The 26,414-nt window shown below is 38.9% G+C and overlaps 1 protein-coding gene across 2 annotated transcripts in view; it reads left to right on the top strand.

Annotated features, from left to right (window-relative positions):
• Window positions 1–3,135, top strand: part of Bloc1s5 (biogenesis of lysosomal organelles complex 1 subunit 5) — a 33,589-nt gene extending 30,454 nt beyond the window's left edge. For both annotated transcript variants that reach the window (XM_087181167.1, XM_004847719.4), the window contains one exon: window positions 1,639–3,135. In XM_087181167.1, coding sequence (XP_087037293.1) covers window positions 1,639–1,818 — 180 coding nt within the window. In that variant the 3' untranslated portion in view covers window positions 1,819–3,135. The remainder of the gene's footprint in view (window positions 1–1,638) is intronic.
• The last annotated feature ends 23,279 nt before the right edge of the window (window positions 3,136–26,414 follow it).

The raw sequence follows: 26,414 nt of genomic DNA, 5'->3' as shown, positions 1-26,414 counted from the left end.
AGTAGTGCATACCTGTAATCTCAGCACTTGGGGAGGGGAGGGTGGGAGGGTCACAAGTTCAACCTCAGCCTGGGCAACTTAGTAAGACCCTGTCACAAAACAGACAAAAGAGTTGTCCAACGGGCTGGGAATATATCTTACTGTGAAGACCTTGGTTCAATCCCTAGTACCACAGACAGTCGACAGAAAGGCAAATAAATAAATGCAGAAGTCAGAGAGACAGCCCAGGTATGAGATGTGTAGCAATGGGAAGTAAAAAGTGCCCTTAAGCCTTGATTTCTTGTGAATGAGAATAGTGTAACCTTTTAAGAGGGGTTTGTAGAAGTTAGTAAACCATAGAGAGCAGCTAGCTGGGTTCTGCATGCCTAGAGCAGTTGGGTCATCTAGCCCTCGCCAGGAGCTTGGCATTGTGATCCAGGTGAGAGGACACAGAGCGAGGAGGCACATCTCTTCCTTAGCATATCACTATTTTTCTGGCAGCTAGCATGTGAGTTACCACTCTAGTACTAAGTTTCCCTTTTTTATTAGAGCCCAGGCATTAATGTACAGGAATGCATAATGGCTTTAGGTATTTCCTAGGTTCTTAGGGTTTGCATCTGTCCCAGGTTCTGTCATGTATTTAGTAAGACTTAGTCCTCTATAAACACGTGGATGTAGAATACAAAATATAGTTACAAAGTTACCTTTTCGTGCTTTTTCTACTTAGCTTTTTACTGTGTGTGTTCAAAGATGATAATTGAAATTATACCTTAGGGGAAGATAATGTATGTTTTTATTCAGTATTTCATTTGTCATCTTGTGATGCTCCGCAGAAAAACATGTTCATAGCTGTATCTAGAAATGTAAGGACCATCTCAAGAACTAGGATGTTTGAGGCAGATGTTTTAGGCTTTGATTTGCTTTAAGAACTAGAACTGAACCAAAAGAGATTGCTTGAGTTCTCCAGTGACAATCTGTGATTTTTTTCAGATACACCTAAAAATATTTTATGTAAGACAGACACTTTAATTTCTTATAATAGTGATTTTTCTAGCTTACGTCCTTTAATTTGGTAAAAATATGTAGTTAATAATATGGAATCTAAGCAAAAATAGAAGTTAAAAAAATTGAACTTTAGTCATTTAAAGATACAGTTTTTATATTTCAAAAATGTGAGAATTCATGTTCAGTTATAGTAAAAGCTTTATTTTTTGTTTTTTTAAATTTTATTGGTACATTTTAGATATACATAATGATAACATTCATCATAGAGAATTTGTACCTGTACATGATATATCTTGCTGCTTCTTTTTTTCCCATTCCCTTCCCCTCCCTAAAACCCTTCTTCCCCTCCTTGTTTACAAAAGCTTTGTTTCCATTTTTTTCCTTGTCTGTTCTTTCCTTCCCCCCTCCCTCTTCCCCTCCCTTGTTCCCCTTCTCAATTGAACATTTTTTTCCCCATGGTAAGAAAAGTTTTAAATGTTTCTATTATGTCCTGTTTCTTGAACATTAAAACTATAATGCAGTTTTATCATTATGACTTACCACCTGGTTTTTATAGTGACCAACGTCGAGAGACAAAGTTAATGTTTGTCTCTTCTACACATAGAAATAGTTGTCTGGAAGATATTGTGTGACTTTCATATTTCCTTTTCTCAGATGTATAATGACCATTTAGTAGCTAGTGAGAAGCAGCATCAACTCCAATGGGAGGATCTCATGAAAGAACAGCCCCACAGACAGGCTGAAGTGGATGCAGAGCACCAGAAAGCCATGGAGAGGCTTAAAGAGCAATATGCCGAGATGGAGAAGGACCTCGCAAAGTTCTCAACCTTTTAAGAACTGAACCACAACAGTGACAGACAAATGAGAAAACACTGATTTCCATCCAAGCACTTCCACCAACCACTTAGCCTCTGCTTCAAGCTTAGCAATATATTCAGTGGCACTCTGTGTCAGAGGAGAGCGACTTCTGCTGAAGCCTGATGGGGTGTTCAGTGGAAGGAGAGTGCCGTGTCATTCCCATTTAAGTGCCTTTAGGTGATCATGCGAATGGGAAGCTTAGGAGGGAAAACAGGATCAGCTTAGTCTTTGTTTATCAGAATTGGTTTTCTTTCCTACTGTTTAGCTCAGAGAACTGTAAGGACAGACCTCTTAGAAAGGGGATTCATTCTCCTCCAGGATTATTATTCGTTTATTATTGTGGCTTAAAAGGCAGGTAGAATAGCTGCTGTCATAGCTTCCCTGGCCATGAGAGAGATAAGAATGCATAAAGTATTATTCCATGAGTAATGTCAACAAACAGCCAGCCTTGGAGAAGAGATCACACGTGAGACGCCTGAGAGTCAAACATTGTCTCCACTGTGACAAAGATGGCCATGGTAGACTTTGAACCACCTGTTGGGAGAGGTTGCAGAATTTGTAATGCCATGCATTTCCCTGGATGACAAGACATGGATGTTAAGATTTGTGGCCTTCCAGTCCTTAATATTTTCATCTTTTTAAAATACATTTTGACATTTAGCCTTTTCAAGAACCATAGTCTTGCCGATAATGTTTGCCTCATTTTTATATCTATTTTGCTGTGGGTAAGTGTATAACATAAATAATGTTTATACATGTTTCAAGTGTTTAATGAGTAATCAGCAAAATCTGCCAAGGAGTCCCTCTGGAGCCATATAAAGATTCTGGCTCCGAATGAACCAGAAGTGTTTGTCCACCTGGCAAATGACCCGTGTTAAATGTAAATCCTTTTTAGTGTTAACGTCTGTGCTCATAAGCAGGTGTATTTTGATGAAACGTGTACCAATTCTGTCATCACTGTGATCTTTAAAAATCTGCATTTAGCAATCTAATGGAAGAACTAAGTTGATTTTTTTTTTAATTTGCCATAAACCGAGCAAAAGTAAGTGCAATAATTTCAAGAGATTTATGGCAAATTAATTTGCAGTATGGGTAAATCTTTCTAATATTTTTATTGCTCTTCAGTAAAAGAAGGCATAAGAAAGAAAATATCCCAGCTCTTGTGTTATCTCAGTGTTGCAACTGCAAAAAATTGACAATGCTTGCCTGTGTGAATTTATGGCTTACTGTCAAGGTTTCATTCTTGGCTGCATGTTGAAAATGTGATTAAAGTTAATAGAGGAGATGAAATAAGTATTTGAGATTTCTTTCAATAACACTGAACTTCTGCCAACTTTCTCTGTCTGCTACTGAAGCCTTGACAGGTTCATCAATCATCCTCTGGTACCTGGACTAAAAGAGCACTTGCTGACACTAAAGCATGTTGGAATTTTCTTAATTCTCTTTCAGTGGGTTGGAAAAAAATACTTTCAAAAGTATTCCACACATGAAGAAGGAGGGAAGCCTTAAATGAAAATTCCCTTTGTATTATAGGCCCATTTCGGAAAGCCGCTGATTGCCGGCACACCATGAGTGTCTAGGGGCTTCCTAGACCAAAGTGAGTTGAGGGTTTTTTTTAAGCCTTAAATATTAAGATACTCAATTCTTTCTTTGTAACTTTGTTAGATTATTAGAATTCATAGATCTTCTAAAAAGGTCAGTTTACCTTCCTTTTGCTATTTTTACTGATGAACATGTTCACTTTTGCTTCCCAGTCTCCAGATCACTTGTTATACATATTATATAAAAATTCATTTTAATAATTACATAATTTACATTTCTGCTATATAGAACACAGATACTGTGTGTCCTGTGTAGCTCATAGGATTATCATAATGATGAAATGAAATAATGTTTTGTAATTTTAAAGTACTATAAAAATGTTCGTTTTTAAATATTTTCTGTTTTTCGTTGAGTTCTTTTTTGCCTTATGTGTATGAGGGTTTTTTTCCTTTCATTTTCTAATTTAGATTTTTAAATTCTCCTTTAATTTAATTGTATTCAGAGAATAGGTATATATAAGACTTGGTCATTAGAAATTTGTTGAGATTTGCTTCATAATCTAGAATAGGGTCAATTTTTGTAAATGTTTCATGAGTGCTTGAAAAGTCTGAATATTTTCTAGTTGTTCCTTGTCTGTTAGACCTAGCTTGTTATTTGTATTGATCAAGTTCTGTTTTACTATTTTTTTCCTTTTACTTCATCTTTCAGATTCTAAAATGTGTTAGAATTTCCTTTTCTAGTGGATTTGCTAACTTATCTCCATAATTCTATCCATTTTTAAAAAGGTATTTTAAGGCTTTGTTATTAGGTACATACATGTTTAGAATCGTCCAAGTTTTAGAACTGACTCGTAACATTTATGGTCATATTCTGTATTTGTAATGATACTTTCATTTCATTTTATATTGCTCTAAATCTGGGGGTTTTAAAATATAGGCCACCCCTGCTAGTTAGTATTTATGTAATGTATAGTTTTTATCCTTTTGTTGAACCTTTCTATGTATCTCTTTAAAACCATTATTAGATTTTTTCTGGTTATTTTAAATAGACTTTTAACCTATTTACTCATACATTTATTGAAATTACTAATATGTTAGAATTTATGTGTCCCATTTTCTTTTGTGGTTTTTGTACCAACTTTTCTGGGTTTTTTTCATAATCCTTGTTTTGAATTGACTTCTGTTGTGGTTTTTTTTTTTTGGTACTGGGGATTGAACTTGGGACCTTGCGCTTGCGAGGCAGGCACCGGATTATTGTGTTTTTTTACTTAGTTTTCTTCTCCTAGGTTAGAAGTTAAACACTCAGTTTTTATCTTTCAGGGCTCACCAGGAAATATGATTTGCATATCTCAAGTTAATATCTTTAATGAACAAAGTCTGATTTTGTCCCCTCAACTTACAAATAAATTATTATGTAGAATTTTAGTTCTTGTTTTAACTCCCACCATAGTTATATAGTCAGTGTTTAGACATACCCTGCAGGTTTACCGTGTTACTATTCTTGGAAGCTGGTTGGGGCTACAGTTCACTGTTGACAGCTGCATTCTCTCAGTATTTAATATTATGCCACTGTCTGTCTTCTGTTGTGACTTCTGAAATGACAGCTGTCAGTGTGATCAGTACTCCTTTGTGACTAATCTTGTTAATTCTCTCCCAGGTCATGTTTAAGATTTTTATCTTTAGTGTTCTACAGTGAAATGTTATGCTATACGATGTTTAAGCTGTGGATTTCTTTTCATTATCCTAAATTAATATTTAAATAGTGCCTTTCCTGAATTCTGGAAAATACTTACCTCTGACTCTTTGAATATTGCATCTCTCTTTCTCTCCATTCTCTTCTTTGACAAATCAGATGAACCTGTTGTTTTACCATCTCACTCTCTTCTCCAGATCCCTAAGTCTTTGTTTCATATTTTCCATATCTTGGTCTCTGTGTTGAATTGTGGATCATTTCCTTAAATTTATTGTGTGACTCACTAATTCTATCCCCTCACACCCCCTCTCTCATCTATTTAACTCATTTGATGTATTATGAATTATTGCGTTTTTTTATTTTCAGAAGTGTTTGGTTCGTAAACTTGTCATTTAGGATAGTTCTGGTTTTCCCTTTTTATTTTCTTTAAACATTAAATCCTCATTTTTTGTTCCAAATGTGATAATTTCAACATGTTTCTTTTATGTGTATCTGAATCTATATTTTGTGGTTTTGGCTAAAACAAGTTCGTGATGTCTTGTTTTCTAATGCGGTCAGTGATTCTTGATTGTGAGTTCACGTTCTTCTGAACTTTATTTTGGGAATTTTTTTTAGTTCAAGTATATTCCTTCAGAGAAATTATGTTCTTTTTCCAGTACCACCAGTTGCTTCTTGAGACACTGCAAATGCTGGACCACTTCAAAGTCAGTTTCCTACTTGGGTTCCTTGCCTTTCCTGCTCCCCACTGCTGTGTCTGCCTGGGACTAGGCTTTCCCCAAGAGAGGTGCGTGCGCGCACGTGTACACAGACACACACTCACACACACACAGAGTTCTGCTTGGAGTTAAGAAGAGCAGGAATAGATGTTTTCCCAGCTCAACTACAGAAGGCAGTTCTCTTTGGGGTTTCCCAGCCCTGCTACTCATCCGGCTCAGTCTCTGATTTGAGCTGAATTCTGTTCCCTTCAAAACTCATAGACTCAAACACCAGTCCCAATGTGAGGTCATAAGGTGGGACCCTAACCTATTGGACTAGTGTCCTGATAAGAACGGGAAGAGATACCAGAGCCCACCCTGCCCCCTGCAAGCTCAGAGGAAAGATCAGAGCTAGAAGCCACTCATCTGCAAGCCCAGAAGGACCCGCACCAGAATCACAGAATAGACAGTTTCTGGTCAAGTGGTGCAGCATTTACTGACGGCAAGAGAGGAGAAAACAGGCACATGAGACCCAGCCCCAGGCACACATTGGTCACTCAGGACCAGCCGCTCCACCCTGCAGCCCACATGCACAATACTGTACTTTTTTAAAAGTTGGAAGAAATGTACTTTTCATCTTGCTTGGAGTAATCCTCCCCCACACATAATAAATTTAAAAAAGAAAAGTTTGATGAGACCAGGCATCTCAAACAAATACCATTTATCAACATGAAGTTTGACTAGATGAAAAGCCAGTGTGTGAGGTTAGCTGGATGGTACTTCAGTTTCCTCTGCATGGCTCAGATTCTTGATTTTTATGAAGCTGCTCATATTGTTGACAAAATTCTAAAGAGGAAATACTCAGTAAATGTTAATATTCAATGTAATTCTTTTTCTTAAAATCGAATTTGTAGGGAATTTCAAAATCACTAATTCAATTTTTTAAAACCTCATGTCATCACCAATGCTTAAGCAGCTTTTTGGAAGTTACATTTTTTAAGAAAATTGTTCCTAAAATTAATATATAGTAAGAGCTGGGTGTGGTGGTAATCCCACAAATAATCCCAGCATTTGAGAGGCTGAGGTAGGGGAACTGCCCCAAGTTCCAGGCCAGCCTGAGCTCCACAGTGGGTTCAAACCGGCCCGGACTATATAGCAAAACCTTGCCTCAAAAACCCAAAATACAAAGATGAGTGAATAATAAAATTACAAAAAGAACATTGTCACAAAATAAAACCTTATGTGGTAAATTGTGTATTAGATTTGTTTTTAAAGTTAATTATATACCAAATAATTCATTAAAATGGAAACTTTAATTTTACTATTTAAAGTTTTGACACTGAAGAATCAGTCTATCCTTAACTTGGAATCTGAAATTTATAGCACCAGCAGGTGTCGCTGTGATAACAGGTTTCCCCTCTTCTAAGCAGTTTTGTGCAGCAGGTGCCCTACATCTGTGGAAAAAGATCCCATGAGACAAGAAGTTCAGTCACAGAGCTCAGTACAAATACCAGATTGTAAGAAACCAGGTACAGTATCCCAGATGGTTAGGGGTACTTTGGAAAATTGTATTTTTTCCTAACTTTCTTCATGTCTCAAACATAGAGATTCTTTCATTATGTAATTGATGTGGGAATTTTACTAAGAATAAGTATTCCATTTAAAAAGTTGGTAGTTTATTGGGCTTTGTATTGAAGTGTAGAGTAAGACACAGTTCACAAGTTTACACTCTGTAACTTAAACCAAAATCAGGAAACAACATTCCCAATAATGTTTTTATATGGAATCCTAAAAATTCCGTGGTCCTCTCCTCCAAACTAAGATAGAATTATGATTTCTAAATCATCCTTTAACTACATTAAAATAATTGGCAAAAAACAATAACGGAAATTAAAAGGTTAGTTTTTAGATCCTTTCTCCATCTATTATGGAAGCCAAAGTAGAATTTAATAAACATTCATTGGAGCACTGTGCCCTGCCAGGATTATATTCTAAACAAATCTAGGCAATCATAACACACTTATCGTAGAGGAAATTATAATTAAGTTGTGCAATGTATAAAATAGAAAAAACCCAAAAACTTGCTTAATATTGAAGATCATAATATATTGAGCAAGCAGTACATGATTAAAATAATAATTAAAAATTCCACATAGGAACTATCTTTGTGAGCTGTGATTAGGGAATCCTTTGTTCTAAAGATAAAACCTGAATCAACAGGACTTAGGTAATGAAAAGAGGCAGAGTATTTCCAGTTCAGTTTAGTTCAGTAAGCACTTGTGGGTCAGTCACCTGTAGCCCAGGTCCTTTGGACCCCTAGATACATCCCAAGGCTCACAGGGTAGTGAAGCCTAGTTTTTCTTACTCATCAGAACACAGATGGAAATACTCCTGGTAAATTCAAACGATAATCCACAGACTTCTCTGATGTTCAGGCAGTGGCAATATAAGACCAGAACTTGGAAAGGACGCCATGTCCAGAGTCAGAAGCCCTGAAACTGGGCCACGACCTTGTCACTAGCTCTACATGGAGACTTCGAACACATCGCTCAGATGGCTCTTGCATCATTTCCAGCTTTTTTTTTTTGGTACCAGAGGTTGAACTCGGGACCTTGCGCTTTCGAGGCAGGCAGTGGAACCACTGAGCTAAGTCCCCGGCCCTCCAGCTTTAATAGTAGGTGACAGGACTATTAAAGTGTCTCCATGAAAGTTCCCGGCAGATTACACTGTGAAGCAGATGGCTGATCTAAGGAGGAAGTTGCCCCCTGCACGTGGAGTTTTCAGAGCGGAGCTGAAAATAGTAATTCCTGGGCTAAGCAGGGGAAGAATGGAGATGAAGATCTTTGATCACAGTGGAAGATTATGGGAATTTTAACATAGATTTAACATCCGTATTTACATTTCTAGGTACCATTTATATAACAACAGTTGCTGACACAACCTTGGGTTTAGATAATCTGCTGTATTTCCCTTTTATGTATATTTATAATTGTTAGCCCATAGAACTGAAGTTTTGCTTTTGAAAACAGCATCAGTGTATAGAGAAATCAAGAGAGTTATGAAGGGGTCTTCTCCATGTCTTTGAGAGAAATATTTTGCTTTTATATAAGACAGCTCTAAGGGATTTTATTAAACAGCTATCCCTATTTAAGGATTTTCCACTTCCTTTCCCAGAAGACTGAACTGCTCAAAGACAAGACTATTTTACGGTACTTTTTTATATCCCATGTTTAGGGTATGTGCTGAGGAATGTGTCATAAAAGGGAAATTCTCTCCACATCGCAAGGCTAATTGGGAGTTTGGTTAAGGAAGATTTTTATTATCCATGACACATTTGTGTTTTACAATGATTCTACATGAAGAAATAACATAGAGATGAGTAGTAGTTCATTGTTTTTAATCTATACTATCAGATTTCTAAATAATCTTATCACCCAGTTTACAATAGGTACTATTTTTCTCTGATAAACTTTTAAGGTAAACTATATACTGCTTTGGGAAAAAACAGTTGCCCAAATTAACTAATATTTTCCTTTTCAAAAGTTCCCTTTGGTCATCTGATTGGAACTCAGAATGAACTTCTTGATAGACACACTGATGTGCATGGTGATTGGGCTCTTCGCTGGCCCTCAAAAATAATCATGTCTCAGATGACTACTACCAGCAGGAGGAATATTATCAGCTGCTACATTTGATGCCCCCCCCCCCATAGCCACAGTCTTACCTTGTTACAGCCAGATGACCCTTTTGCTGCAGCTCTAAAAGTGACGTTGCCAGGTGGCAGCAGGGACGCAGAGTCTCTGGGTTGCCAGTCACTGCAGAGGCTTCTACTGTTGAAAGCCAAATCCTTCTCTGGGGCCCCAGGCCTAACCCCCAACAGTGGACTTCCCTTTCTGTTGCACTTACTGCCTCAAACACTGAGTTCTCAGTTTATGTCTTAGCAGGTGCCAAAGAGATTTTGAGGTTTCTCCTATGATTTCTAAGTGAACAAGAAGAGACAGACCCCTCCCCTCTGCCCCCCAGCACACACACACACACACACACACACACACACACACTCTTTTAAGTGTACTTAAATGCAATCTTTAAACCCATTGCTAGATAAGAGTGTCTCCATCTGCAGATCCAGTTGGCTCTGTAACATCTTGTCCCTGGTTGTCTTAAGTGTGAAACTCTGAGGTGATCAAGTTCCTATAGACCTACACTGGGGCTGCAGAAACTGCAAATAAGATTGGAAAGCACCCCACCCCCACCCACCCAAAGAGAATTTACTCTTCTTGCCCCAACTAGTCCTGCCATCACAGACTTAGACTAGCATGAAGTGACTTAGTGGGTGTCAGAGGTCCAAGTCCCAAAGGCATCTACACTCAGGAGAGAATAACGTTAATATCTCCTCTCCATCTCATACATGTGCCTCTGTGCATTGTAGTATTTATTGACTCAAGATACCATGAAAGTATTTTATTAAGGTCCATGAGGTAAAACTATAGTTAAGTCCTGAAATGGCGAGACATTACTGATGTTAATCACCTGAGAAAGTGGTGAGTTCTTCGAGAGGACCAGTTAAGCACAAGAACCTACCCCTTGCTCACTAGCACTCATTTCCTCCCTGCCTTCTTGTCTTTCCTCCTTCGTGGTGAGCAGAGTTGCAAATAATGTGTTTCTCTGGAGCTGACTTGAAGGCAGGGAATTGTCTCTGTTGGAGCGCTTGAGCTCAGAATGAGTGACATATGCTTTGGAAGCCAGGTTCTCTAGTTTTTTTGTGTATGAATAGCCAATCTGCACCCCCCAGACCTCAGTGAAACCTGTTTAAATGTCTTAACATCGAAGGAATGAAGACAGGAACTCTCTCTTGACATCAGATGTGCCTAGTGGTGATGGTGTGATGTCTGCCTGTGAGGGGAGCTGCCCTCCGTGTGTGGGCTTCATCTCCATGCCCCGCCAAGGAGCAGCTATATTGGATGTTTGTGAAGAAGCAGTCAGGCTCCTTCATCAGGGGTTAGAGAAAGCAGAACTCCAGGCTACAGCAACATGGGACCATTTACTCAGTTGTTTCGGTCAGTATCTGGGTATCCTGCTTGATGCTACCCTTGCCCTCCACATCTAAGCCATCGCTTGGCCAAGTTGGCCCTGCCTTCAGAATTATGTCCCAACTCTAGCCGCCAGTTCCTGTCAGCTCCACAGCTCCAGTTCTAGGCCACTGGCTCCCAACTTCTCTCCTTGTTATCACTCTTGCTCCCTTGGCCAATTTTTGCACAAAAGCCATGTATCTTTTAGAAAGCACCAGCCACATCATGTTATTAAGGCACTCTAATGACTTTCGCTCCCACAGAGTGAAATCCAAACTTCTTGACTTGGCTTCTGCAATCCTGTCTCTCCCTTCTTATCTCCACCCTTGTGTAAGTGCTTAGTTTCATCTAACCACTCACTTTCTTGCTGATCTTCAAACATATCCAGGCTCATTTGTACCTGCAAGCCTCTGGCTCCTACATTCTTCCTGCAGGTCCCATCAGGGCTCGCTCTCTCACTTTTGATAGTTGTGTTTTCAAATGTCACCTCCTCAGAAAGGCCTTCCCTGGCCACTGCATCTGAAAGAGTGCCCTCCTGTTTTTATTTAATGCTTTAATGTTTTTATTTAAAATATAAACATATGAGAGCACGAACCTTGTTTGTCTTATCAATTCTGTATCCTCGGTGCCTAGCATATGGAACTAACTGGATGGATAGATGGATGGATGGATGGATTTGCTGTAGTCTGGAACTCTTTTCACTGGATTTTTTGTACCTGATTTTTTGAATGAAATATGGAAGGACTGAGGTATTTCTCAATAGTCCAACTCTACTTTTGGAAATAGATATTAAAGTGTTTTAAGTTAACACATCCTTAAACTGTTGAATGGTAGTGTTAGGAATAGATATTCCATAGAGGCAGTTTTGTCTTTATTGAAGTAGCATACCATATTGCAATAAGCATACTGTTCAAGGGGAAAATAAAACTCCCTGCAACTGTTGAAAACTAACATTGAATCATAGTAGAACTACCAGCTGGGTATGGTGGCACATACCTATAATCCCAGCACCCTGAAAGGTGAAAGAGGAGGATTGCATACTCTTAAGTGAAATAAATAGGACACAGATGTGTAAATACCGAATAGTTTCTCTGGTGTGAGAAACTGAAAGTGTAAATAAGGACTAAATGTATAATAGGTAATGTGAAATAGGAAGAAAAGGGGCAAAGGGGAAGGAAGTGGGAGGGCAGGGGAAAGGATAGAAGGGAATGGGATTAATATGAGAAAATGGAAAAATAGGAACAAAATCTCTGTAAATAGGACTGGAGGGGTTGAAGGGAGGGCTGGGCAAGGGTGAAAAATAAGAACCAAGAGAGATTATGTAAAGGTGCAAATTTCCAATGATGAATGTCATTATATTGTATACCTAAAATGTACCAATTATTAGAATGAATAATCGATAATGCAAAATAGGAAGAAAAGGTCCAAAGGGGTAGGGGTAGTGGGAGGCACAGGGGAAAGGAAAGAAGGGAAAGGGAAAAATGATGAGAAATGGAAAAAATGGAAATAAAGTCTTTGTAAATAGGGAAGAGTGGAGGGCGTGAAGGGAGGGCTAGGAGTGGGGAACAAATAAGAACCAAGATGCATTATATAAAAGTACAATTCCCAATGAGAAATGTAATTGTGTTGTATACCTACAATGTACCAATAAAAGAATTTAATACAAAAAAAAAAAGAGGAGGACTGCAAGTTCAAGCCCAACCTGAACAACTTAGCAAGAGCCTGTCTTAAAGTAAGAAAATATTTTTTTAAAAGCTGGAAATGTAGCTCATTGTGAATGTCCTGGCTTCAATCCTTAGTAACACACACACACACAGTTAGACTCTAGAAAATGTTAGTACTTCTCATTTCATTGACAAAAATATCCAATGTCCTCTATTAAGATATAAACATTGTATCAGACAAAGGAGATGGTATAGTTAGCATGGGGCAGTGGTAGTGAACCTATGGCACATGTGCCACAGCAGGCTGTTTGTATCATTGAAAGTTCTAAAAGGTTTGTCATCAGTGGCTTAAGGAATAAAAATACAGACTTAGAGTCCAAATTCCAGCTTTGTTCCTATTAGATGGGTGACCGTGGGCGTGTTACTTAACCTCTTTGTGATTCAGTTTCCTCATGTATAAAGTAGGAACAGTAAAAGAATAAAAGTACCAATACTTACCTCATAGATTCATTTTGAGGAGGATTAAATTAGTATGTATGTATGTATGTATATATGTGTGTGTTTAAAAGAGCCTGATATGAAAGTTCTATATTTAATATGCTTTGTAACAATTTTATTATCATCATCACCAATTCTAGATGTCTACTTGGGAATTACTCTGTAATCAAAGAGGTTGATAGGTCACGATCATAAGATGTTTAAGCTTCTTAAATTGAAGTCTGTAAAAGTTCTCCCTTGGTATACTTAGCTGGGTTAGACTACTTTCTGTCATCTTAAAATACACATTAAAGCCAAAGAAATTCTAGTTTTGTAAATCCTTCGATGGCACACCCATACAGCTGGTACCACAAATGATGTCACATTTCAGGAAGACCTGCTAATATATTCCATGGAATCAAAGGTACTTCTTAGGATGAAATGTGTTCTACTTTTAATTCCCAGGCTGGTTTTTGATTCAGACCCAAATTAGAGAAAAGTTTAGCCTTGCAAATAGGTCTCTGTGGAACCCATTTTGATAACACTTACTTTACCAAAGTTATTCATGACCACATTTAGTAATTTTGATGAACTCTTTCATTTCTCAGAACAAGTTGTGCTTACACCTTCTCAAAAGAATGTGGTTGGTACGTGGATGGGTTGTCTGGGGCCAGCCTCTTATCTAGAGACCAGATTCAGAAAGTCTGAGCTCAGTGAGTTGATTTAGACTGCTTGCTGTTGTTTTGCTTTGTCTTAATATGCATGTGTGGATCCTGCTAAAACCCACTGCCCCCCATCTCGGAACAATGCTGCTGCACACATCATTTCCTGAAATAATGGAGCTGGAAGGCAATTACCTGCTCACAAAACAGGCTGAAACAACAGTTCCTGATATTCTTCTCAAATACTTCAACTTCCCAAGGAATCCGGAAAAAATAATTCCATGAAATGGTGTTGTGAATGAAGGTATGACATTCCAGTTTCCCTCGCTAAGATCCAGTGACCAGAGGTGATAAATTATTAACGACTCGGCCTTGCTGAGAAGGGTCTGGTTTGTGAACAGTGTTCTGCCTATGGCTCCTGTGAGATGGAAGCCTAGGACTCCTTTTTTGTTTACTTGTGGGAACATCCTAGTGATGACTTGCAGTTTATTAAGTTATATTTATTTTATGGCATTGTTTTTCTGTTACTCCTGAAGAGAATTCAGGACTTCTGTCTCAGACTTGTCAGATAAAAAATGTACACCTTCTAGAAAGAATGAATATTCTTTTCAGCCAAACATGTTTTATAGTAGTGTGAGAGCTTTTTGAACCCCTTGGCTCCTTTATGTCAAATGTAATTAGCAGCTATCCTAAGAGCTGTCTTCTCTGTGATGCTCAGTGATCTATACATCACTAAGGTCACCTTCAGGTAGTCATGGCAAAAAATAACAAGAAGCTTGGTAATATTTAGACCTTGCCTTCTGGAATTCTCATCTGAGGGGAAACTGGTTCAGTAAATATTTCATCTGGTTGTATTCTTGATGTCTTGAGAAAAAATTAGGCACAGTCTTCTGGTTTTTGAGCCTGTACAGTGCCAAGTATAAAACTCTTTAGAAGCTTCCAGAAGATTGCTTGTTTCACATTTTATCTGAATGTTTGACTTTGTGTTGATTTATCCTTCCCTACCCCCAAATAAAAGATATATCGTGTTGAAGAATCCCAGAAAAGGACATAGAGCAGAATAAGGAGAAACTTTAGACTGCAACATTACTTAGGGAGATTATGTAGGTTGATTCTAGAACAGAGATGGTGAACCTTTTAGAAATGAGTGCCCAAACTGCAACCCCAAACCCACTTATTTATCACAAAGTATGACACTGCAATTAAATCTGAATACTGAGGTTTTTAGCTTAGAAAAACAACTCGTACATTGACATCTTTTGTGTTAAAAGAAAAACAAGCAACACACATGCCACAGGCTCACCGCCACTGCTCTAGAAGCTTTTCCAGAGAGTTCTCCGTATGATTTGTCTGGATATTCATAAATCCTCTATTTGGAAGCTTAGTCTGATTTTGTCTTTTATTCTGATGCATCAGGATCAACTTCTCTGACATGTTTCTGGTAAAATATCTATTGTTAGCATGAAATTGGCAATTAAAATTGTTTTTTCTGATTGTATCAGAAGTTGACCTATTTCTCACAAAGTCTGGAAAGAGTTGCTGTGTTTTGGCTGCACCTCCTCCAGATACCCTTGTGTACAAGGCATGGTTCCAAAGACGGTGCTGTTGGGATGTGGCAGAGGCTTTAGGAGACAGGGCCCAGAGACTGTCATTCTGTTGCTGGGGGCATGTCCTCAAGAGGGGGGGCCTCCTAGTTGCTTCCTTTTCTCTTTTGCTTCCCATCCATCCTTGAGGTGAATGGTTTTGTTTGGCCACAGGCTCCCACCATATTGTGCTGCCTCACCACAGGCCCAAGCCAGCAGGGTCAATTGCTCCTGTCCTGTAACCTCCAAAACTGTGACCAAAATAAACTTCATCCATTATAAGTTAGTTTCTCAGGGTTCTTATTGTAGTGCTGGGAAACTGATTAACAGCAGTTCAACTGAGGTCTTTTTCTAAGCTCTTGCCATTGAGTCTAGCCTTTGTTTGGTGGGACAGTGGCTGCCACACATCCATGGTGCAGAATTCCCCGCCACTCAACATTGTATCCTTCAGACCCTCACTGACTCTCTTCAATCCCAGAGACTCAGATTGAGAAACTATATGTGGAAATGCGTCAATTTGTTTCATTAAAAAGGTAGCAGGTAAAAATTAAGAACACCTGAAGAAACATCAGTGACAAAAGCTACAAACTAAAGTAGGATGTGCAACTGCGTACTGATAGAAAGTGACCCAGGCGCGGTCTTGGGCTTGTGGTTAGAGTACTCTTTGTGGGTGGAAGAGGGCCAGACATGAGGTCTTGGCATTTCCCTCACTCTGGAATATACTGGCACCAGGCTTCAGTGGTCTAGGCCTAGTTAAGATCTTGAGAATGAATTGTCTGGAGCCTTAAATTATGTCTTCATCATTTTGGCTCTCATTTGTATCAGTGGAATCATTTTTGGCGTTCTTATCTTGGCTTTCTCCCAGGATTGCCTTAGTATAACAGCCAGTCCTATAAACTACTAAGGTCTTTATAACAGCCCCAAGGGAAAAAAGCCATGAATAATCAACACATCTGTGAAGCACTTAAGTCTTAATAGGCTATTATATATATTATATATATTATATACATATATTTTATATATAATGTATATATATTTAAGGATGGGTGCTATGAACGTTTTTTAGTAGAAACATTTTCATGGTAATACAGCAGTTCAATAAGATTAGTATAGCTTTTTAAGCAAATGTCAGGAATCTATAGGGCCGGGGATTTAGCTCAGTGGTTCCGCCGCCTGCCTTGCAAGCACAAGGTCCCAAGTTTGATCCCCGGTACCAAAAAAAAAAAAAGAATCTGTTAGCTTTCAGGCCAGGGATTTAGCTCAGTGGTTCCGCCGCCTGCCTTGCAAGCACAAGGTCCCAAGTTTGATCCCTGGTACCAAACAAAAAAGAATCTGTTAGCTTTCAACAACTACATAATTACAGGCTATACACAGGTAAGAAAGTTGAAAGATTTTTCCTCATTTTAATTCATTTTTATACTTTCTGGGTAAATGGTATCATATACCTATTTATTTTCCATATACCAATTTATAAAGACTTTTAACGTAGAACTAAATTTTTACCATATACCTAAACATAAACATTTTAAGCATAGAACAAGTTTTTCAAAGCAGAAACTATTTTAACACTGTATGGAGGGAGGGCTGTATCACTAAACCAATCACCATTTATCTAGTTCTTACTCTGTACTTTTCTAAGTAAAGAAGATAGAAATGAAATCTAAGGCCAAGGAGGTGAGCTTTCTGGGCCACTGTACCACCCTCACCCCACCCCCCAGTGCCAAGGAGCAGAGCCTCCCTCCCCCAGCACCGAGGAGGTGAGACGCGCAGGCACCAGCAGCACACACCATTCCCCCCTTGAAATGAGAAGACACATAAACAAATCTCAAAACCAGACTCCCAGATCACCTAAAGCAACTGCAAAGGGAAATAAGATGGAACAATCTGATTCTCAACCACCTGGACTCCCTGAACTGGCAACAAAACAGGATCTGGAAAAAATGAAATCAGAAATAATTTCTCAGATAACAGCAGAGATTGTGCCCATAGTGCAAGACATGATTAATAAATCTAGAGTGGACACAGATGAAAAATAGAGCTGAGGAACATGATGGAATCCCAACATAGGAAACAAATGGAATTCATAAAACAGATGCAAACAGATTGCCAGGAGATTAAAAACTCCATTGAAAGTTTTACGTAGCAGAATGAGCCAATGTGAGGACAGAATTTCAGATATAGAAGATAAGATTGCAATTAGTGACCAGGAAAACAAAAATCTCTTTAAAATAGTGAGGGACCATGAGAAATCAATCCACCAGCTGCTGGACGATGCAAAGAAGAATAACATAAGACTGATCGGAGTCAATGAAGAAACAGGAGAGAGTGCAGATGACATTAAAAATACTGTTCACAGAAGTGATGGCAGAAAACTTCCCAAGTTGGGGAAAAGAACTTGACATTCAGATAAGGGAGGCATATAGGACTCCAACTAGCCTTGATCAAAAACAATCTACACGTAGGCATATAATAGTTAAGATTCCAGAAACCCAACAGAAGAACAAAATTCTACAAGCAGTTAGAGAAAAGAAATATCATACAAAGGAAAGCTCATCAGAATCACAGCAGACTTCTCAATACAAACCCTCAAGGCAAGAAGAACTTGGAATGATGTATTTCAAGCCCTAAAGAAAAACACCCTCCAACCCAGATTGATGTACCCTGCAAAACTTTCTTTCAAAATTGATGGAGAAATAAGACACTTTCATGACAAAGAGCACCTTAGGAACTTCATGAATACCAAATCAGCACTCCAAAAAATTTTAGACAATATCCTAGGAAAAAGACAATGAGGCTCACAACCCCAGGAAGCCCAGTAGAATGAATCCATCAGGCATGACAAGAAACTATATGCAAAGGGCGAGAATCCAACAAAAAGAAAAAGTCATGACAATGATAAGTCAATACGTATCAGTTATAACTATTAATGTTAATGGTCTCAATTCACCAATCAAAAGACATAGACTGGCAGAATGGGTCAAGAAGCAAGATCCAACAATATGCTGCATACAAGAAACACAATTCAAAAAGAAACTCATAGGGACCAGGGATTTAGCTCGGTGGAGCCGCCATCTGCCTCAAAAGTGCAAGGTCCTGAGTTCGATGGCCAGTACCAAAAAAAAAAAAAGAAACTCATAGACTGAAAGTTAAAGGGTGGAAAACAATACTCCATGTGATAGGAACCCGAAAAAAAGCAGGAGGAGCTGTCCTCTTTGCAGATCAAGTGGATTTCAAATCAACACATTAAGAGAGACAAAGGAGGACACCACATCCTTGTAAAGGGAGCAATCCAAAAGGAAGACATGACAATCATAAATATATATGCACCAAACACTAGTGCACCCAACTATATAAAACAAATACAGACATGAAAAATCAAATAAGGACTAATACAATAGTAGTGGAGGACCTCAATATCCCACTGTCACAAATAGATCAACCCGACAAAAAATAAGCAATGAAATACTACAACTCAATCAAACTCTTGAACAAATGAACTTAACAGATGTTTACAGAGTGATCCACTCCACAAAATCAGAATACACATTCTTTTCAGCTGCACATGGGTCTTCTCTAAAATAGACCACATACTCACTCATAGAACATATTTAAATGAGTGCAAAGGAAGTGAAGTTATCCCCTGTATATTACCAGACCATAGTGTGATGAAATTGGAGATCAATAGCAAAAGAAACCACAAGAATTTCATAAACACATGGAAATTGAACAACACATTTCTGAATAACTAATGGACCACAGAGGAAATTAAAGAAATCAAACAATTCCTACAATTGAATGACAGTGACAGTGCAGCATATTGGAATCTATGGGACACAATGAAAGCAGTCTTATGAGGGAAATTCATAGCAGTGAATACTTATATTAGGAAAACAGAGTGAACCCAGTTAAACAACCTGATACTGAAACTCAAGCTTCAGGAAAAAGAAGAGCAGGACAAACCGAAAGCTCATACAAGGGAGGAAATTGTAAAGATCAGAGCAGAAGTCAATGCAGTGGAGACTAAGAACAATACAAAAAAATCAGTGAAGCAAACAGTTGATTCTTCAAATAAACAAAAGTGACAAACCCTTAGCCAACCTTATCAGAAAAAAGAAAGAAAAGGCCCAAATACATGCAATTAGGAATGAAAAGGGTGAAATTACAATAGACCCAGCAGAAATCCAGAGGATCATCAATACCTACTTTGAGAACCTATATGCCAATAAGATGGAAAACACAGAAGAAGTGGACAAATTCCTAGATACATATGAATTACCAAAGTTGAATGAAGAAGACCTAAAAATTCTAAACAACCCAATATCAATCAATGAAATTGAAAATGTAATTAAAAATTTACCACATGGCTGGGGATTTAGCTCAGTGGTTTCACCACCTTCTGCGCCAGTGCAAGGACCCGAGTTCAATCCCTGGTACCAAAAAAAAAAAACTTACTACCTAAGAAAAACCCAGGTCCTGATGGCTTCACTGCTGAATTCTACAAGACCTTTAGAGAGGAACTACTGCCACTACTGTTTAAACTCTTCAATGAAATTGAAAGGGAAGCGATACTCCCGAATTTGTTTCTGGAAGCAAGCATCACCTTGATCCCCAAAGCAGAGAAAGACCCAACTGAAAAAGAACTATAGACCAATCTCACTAATGAACATAGATGCAGAACTCCTTAATAAGATACTGGCAAATAGAATGCAGAAGATCATCAAGAAGATCATACAACCTGATCAAGTGGGATTCATCCCAGGAATGCAGGGATGGTTCAACATATGCAAATCAATCACTATATCTAGAGCCAAGGACAAAAACCATATGATCATCTCAATAGATGCAGAAAAAGCATTTGACAAAATCCAACACATGTTTATGATAAAAGCCCTACAAAAAATTGGAATAGACGGTCTCTACCTCAATCAGATAGAAACCATCTATGAAAAAACAACAGCCAGTATCATACTAAATAGTCAAAAACTGAAATCCTTCACACTAAAATCAGGAACAAGACAAGAATGGCCACTATGACCACTCCTGTTCAATATAGTTTTGGAAACAGCCACAGCAATTAGACAAGAGAAAGAAATACAAGGAATAAAGATAGGAAATGAAGTCAAATTGTCATTATTTGCAGATGACATGATACTCTATATAGAAGACCCCAAGAACTCCACCAAAAGTCTTCTAGACTTAATAACCAAATTCAGTCAAGTAGCTGGGTACAAGGTCAACACAAAAATCAATAGCTTTCCTCTACATGAACAACAGACTCACTGAGAAAGAAATAGGACAAACAATTCCTTTCACAATAGCATCCAAAAAACTGAAATACCTAGGAATCATCCTAACAAAAGAAATCAAAGACCTCTTCTCTGAAAACTATACCACTCTGAAAAGAGAGATTGAAGACAATATCAGAAAATGGACAGACATCCCCTGCTCCTGGGTAGGAAGAATCAACATAGTGAAAATAGCCATACTTCCAAAACTGCTATATAGATTTAATGCAATTCCAATTGAGATCCCAGCAGCATACTTCATGGACCTTGAGAAAACAATCCCAAAATTCATTTGGAACAAGAAAAGACCTAGAATAGCAAAGCAGTTCTAGGCAACGGACACATGGCAGGGGGTATCACAATCCCCAACTTGAAACTATACTACAAAGCTATTGTGATAAAAACAGCATGGTCCCGGCAAAGAAACAGACTTGAGGACCAGTGGAACCGATTAGAAGATGCAGAAACAACTCCAGACACACTCAGCCATCTATCTTCAACAAAGGAGCCAAACACCCTCCCTGGAGGAAAGATAGCCTCTTTAATAAATGGTGCTGGAAAAATTGGGTTTCAATTTGCCAAAGATTAAATCTAGACCTATCTCTCACCATGCACTAAACTAAAATTGAAATGGGTTAAAGATCTAAATATTAAAACAAATGCTGAACTGACTGGAACAGAGGTTAGGTAGAACTCTTGAAGACATCCGTGTAGGAAAAGATTTTATGAACAAAACCTCAGTTTCCCATGCACTAGCACAAACAATCAACAAGTGGGATCTCTTCTTATTAAAAAGCTTCCACACGGTAAGAGAAACCACCAACAATATAAAGAGACAACCCACAATGTGGGAAAAAATTTTCAGCTATCCCTCAGACAAAGGTCTACTATCTAGAATATATAAAGAACTTAAAAAATCAGACCTCCTAAATTTAAAGACCCAATCCAAAAATGGGCATCTGAAATGAACAGACATTTCTCAAGTAGAAATAGCAAATAAACATACGAAAAAATGTTCAATATCACTGGTCATTCGAGAGATGCCAATGAAAACGCTGAGATTCCACCTCACTCCAGAAAGAATGGCCGTTATCATGAAATCAACCAATAACAAGTGCTGGCGGGGCTGTGGGGAAAGAGGAACCCTGCTCCAATGCTGGTGGGAGTGTAGACTGGTGCAACCCCTGTGGAAATCAGTATGGAGATACCTCAAAGAACTAGGACTGGAAGTCCCATTTGACCCCGCTATTCTCCTGCTGGGGATCTTCCCCAAAGAATTAAAAGCATCATACCACAGTGATATATGTGCACCCATGTTCATAGCAGCACAACTTGTAATAGCTAAAATTTGGAAACAGCCCTAGTGCTCATCAACTGGAGACTGGATCAAGAAAATGTTTTTTTTAATAAAATGGAGTACTACTCAGCCACAAAAAATGAGAAATTAGAGACATTTATAGCTAAATGGATGCACATTGAGGTGATACTCTTAAGTGAAATAAATAGGACACGTGTAAATACAGAATAGTTTCTCTAGTGTGAGAAACTGGAAGTGTAAATAAGGACAAAAGGTATAATAGATAATGTGAAATAGGAAGAAAAGGAGGGAAGTGGGAGGGGTAGGGGAAAGGAGAGAAGGGAGTGGAATTAATATGAGAAGAAGAAAAAATGGAAGCAAAGACTGTAAATAGGGAGGGATGGAAGGGTTGCAGGGAGGTCGGAGGAATGGGAAAAAAATAAGAACTAAGAGAGATTATGTAAAGGTGCAAATTTCCAATGATGAATGTTGTTATTTTGTATACCTAAAATGTACCAATAAAGTTAATTTTTTAAAAAAGAAATCTAATACATGGCTACTGTCCTATAAAATACTTTAGTTGAGGAAGCAAGGGCTAAAACAATACAATAATTGGGAACCAATTTAAAACCAAACTTCAGAACTTTTTGATTTTACAAGAGGAAGAGATCCTTGCAGGCTAAATAGACTCCTGTCTTCCAGAGAGGCCCCGCGGGAGAGGCAGGGTGCGGAGGCAGAAACAGCAACGTTCATGGGGCCTTTTCCCATGCCAGACCCCTCCATAGTAGCTTTAGATACATAATCCCGTTAATCCTGCAAAGTAGACCCTTATATCCCAGTTTATTCCCGAGACTATTCAGAATCAGAGGCTGAGCAACTCGCTGGAGCTTATTCAACTCCTAAATTGCTCATAAGCCCAGGTTGCAGTGATGGGCTCTGAAATTCAGACCGTTTCAGGTTTGAACCCCAGCCCTCTACTGAGGAGCTGTTGTCATTTCTTTGTGCTTCTGTTATTTTCATCTGAACATCGGGGAAGTAGTAATAGCTACCTCATGGATTTATGTGATGAATAAACAACTTTATGAGACAAAGTCCTTCATAGTTGTGAGGCATTGTTGCCTCTCGAGTTTGTCTGAGACTCACAACTGCATCTTGTCTGACTCCAAAGTCTCTGCACTGTGGGTTCAATCACCTTGGAGCAAGGACACGTAGAAGTTCCAGACAGGAGAGTAAGAGCAAGCACATGGCCTGCCAAGAGAGGTGAAGTCCCCTTCCTTCCCCCAGTGGCCGGGTGGTGAAGTCATGAGAAACTGCTGGGGTAAAGCAGATGGCTGCTAATTATGTACGGCCTGATGGGAGGACTTCAGACCAGGTGTCCAGGGAGCAGGCTGCCAGCGAGTTCATGGCCAGACCTGGCATGATGAAAGCGTTGCTCTAGGCAGAATAGGGGTGAAGGCTTGGTGCCGGGGTGAGGTCCCCCTGGGAAGCTGCTAAGTCCAGTGTGAGGTAATGTGGCTCTGCACCGGGGAAAGAACAGAAAGGCCAGGGTGGGGATACCTGTGCCCACGTGCTGGCGTTGCCCAAACCGCCCTCCCTGCCCCATCAGTGCATGAGCCTGGAACATGCTGACGCTAATTTCTACCTGAAATTAGCTAAAAGTGGCTGTCTTGATCAAGATACAAAATCATAGGGGCCAGGGATTTAGCTCAAGGTTCCGCCACCTGCCTTGCAAGCAGAAGGACCCGAGTTCGATCCCAGTACCAAAAAGAAAAAAGTTACAAAATCATAATGTCTTATCCTGCATAAATTGGAAAAGGAAATGAATGAGAAATATATAGTGTAGTATGGAGTGCCTCAGCGAGCCTCACGGACGGTCCATGCACACACTTAATTTTCTAAAGATCTACTAAGTTGACCACACTTCTCAAAGGACTGACTTCTCATTTTATAGCCCATCCCCGTTTCTGCACATCTTTACTTAATGACATACTTCCAGTTTGAATGAAGTAATACTCAGGCCTGTTTCTTATCAATATAGATTACTCTTACACCTGCCTGGTGGTAGAGTTCTCTATAAAGAGTCACATCTGGACATAAAAAGAAAAGAAAGTGGCATCTATTAGCTCAATGATTCCTGAACAAATCCTTTACTTATAAAACTAAACATCATACATAGATCTTGGTAACAAATCAAAAAAGCCTGAGTCTGACAAATTGTTAATTATTATTATATCTTTGGCCAATAGCTGGAATTAAAACATTCAAGAATTATAATCATCATAGTAATAATCCTATCTCTAGGTAGGAAGGCATAAGTAATGATTAAGAATACGGACTGGGAAGCAGACAGGCATGGGGACCAGGCCTAAACTTGCTCCGCACTGGCTGTGTAAACTTAGTAAGGTCTCCAGTCTCCTCACTTGGTTGCCAAGAGTGCTAGATGCTCTGATACTTGTGAAGCATTTAGAACAGTATCTGGCAGTTTAGAAGTGATCAATCAGTGTTAGTATGCAATCATCACATTACATTATAGTTTACACAAAAAAAAGTGCTCACGTATTTATTTTCTTTCAACCTGTCAGTCCCAGGAAGTAGGCAGGAAATATATATTCTTCTCACCTGATATTAACAACTTAAGTTCAAAGAAGTGTTAAGTAACTTAAACCTAATTAGTGGGAGGTCGAGTCCTCAAAGATCTGGTGCTTTTTCCTCTGCATTTCACACTCACCAAAAGCGAGACTGTGGCAAGGAGCTGTGGCCTTAATGAGCATAGGAGAGGAGGCTCTGGTGCCCGGGTGCTGTTCACAGACAGTGACCCTGCAGGGCAGAGCCATCCGGTCTGCCATTCAGACTCACAGCCTGGGGGTTAAAACTGAGGCAATGAAGTGCCAAATAGGGAGCTGCAGGCAGGTAGTTAAGCCTAACTCATAGCACTGCCTTTTGCACTCAGGTGACAGCTTCCTTCCTACTTTGTAATGTTAAAATAGTATTATGAAATGAAAGAATATAGTATTTTTGTCTAACATCTCTTACCTGATATAACAGAACTTTGGCAAAACCACATGAGCCATAGATTTTGTTGTAAGCAATTTTTGTAGCCCAGAATTTGAGAATCACTGCTCTAGAATAATTTCATGATTTTACATATTAATAATTGGAAAATGTAGCATTATTGAGTATTTGTATTTCGAATCAATTGTAATCTTACCCCCACACACACACCTTTTTTTCTTGTCTAGATCACTGGCCTTAGCTTTTTTGGCAAAAACCACAGACCTTTTTTGGAGTCTGATGAAAACTATAGATTCTTCTCCCTACCTCCACGCCCAGGACACACACACAAACAGTTATGGGTACAATCGGCCAGCTGACAACTCTGGGTGCTGAAGCTTCTCAGAGACTTGAGGGTGGCTCTGTGGTTTGTCCACATAGCCTGCTTTGATTGTTCCCATTTTGTTCTGCTCAGTTCGATTTTAGGATTCCTACAGGTGAGACTGGTGTCAAGGAGACTGGATGAAAGGCTCAGTGTCAGGGCCCAACTTTTAAATTTGGGGCCAGTGGGGATTGAACCCTGGGCCTCCTGCTTGCTGAGCCTATGCTCTGTTTCTGAGCCACTCACCCAACCCCCAGGACCTGATGTTTATGTGGAGAGCCTCAGACTTCCTGTCTTTTCTCAAACAGGACTGCATATGATGGGAAGTTACAAAATATGATTAGAATATACTGTGTTAGCAAGGAAATGGGGAACCCGGACTCCTGCTTACTGTTAGTGAGAATATGAGTTTATGTAACATGTTTGGAGGACAATCTGGAAATATCTGTCAACATTTAAAATAAAAATACTTATATCTGTGTGTTAAAACATGACTACAAAGATCTCTGTTGGTGCTTTTCATATCTGAGCAAAGTGCAGTGGTACCTGGTTCATGAACGCTTTTGTTTGCAAACAATTTGGTTCAGAAACAGAAGGGTTTGGCAAAATATTGATTCTGTTTGTGAACTTCATTAGGTGACAAACATGATCTTGGCCATCTTTCCCACCCAAAAACATGGCCATCTTTTCCAGAATCATAGAACAAATTAAATCCATGAACCGAGGCACCACTGTACAGGAAACAACATAAATATCCATCAATATGGAGTTGGTTAAATCAAGTGTGGTATATTTAAACTCTGGAATACCATGCAACCACAAAAAATCCAAGGTAGCACTCTACCTGATGATTTGGAATGATCCCTAAGATATGTTGTTAGTGAAAAGGCAAGATATATTTTAAAAGGAAAAAAATGCATATGTGTGTGAGTTTGGGTATTTCTGGAGGGTACACCAGCATCTGGCACTAATACCTGCCTCCAGGTGAGGGCTCGAGTCAGGAGTCTACAGGTACACGCTGAGAGATAGTTGCTGTTTCTATTTACTGTAGTGCCTAAAATATTTGCAATCAGGTTCTTATATTACTTTTTCAACTTTTTCAAGATCTAGTTTTAAAAAGGAGTTAATTATTAAATTACTATGCAGTATGAGAAAAAAAGGTTAGAGGATATTTCCATTAAGTTCCCTAACTGAAAGGAGATGGTACAAGATGGACAAACCTTTTCTTTTATT

The sequence above is a fragment of the Heterocephalus glaber genome, unplaced genomic scaffold (assembly GCF_053883595.1).
Source record: "Heterocephalus glaber isolate CG9 unplaced genomic scaffold, H.glaber_assembly_v1.0 deba00001472, whole genome shotgun sequence".
In the NCBI taxonomy this organism is placed as follows: Eukaryota; Metazoa; Chordata; class Mammalia; order Rodentia; family Bathyergidae; genus Heterocephalus; species Heterocephalus glaber.
Note: the sequence above shows the minus strand (reverse complement) of the source record. Positions and strands in the feature narration are given on the sequence as shown.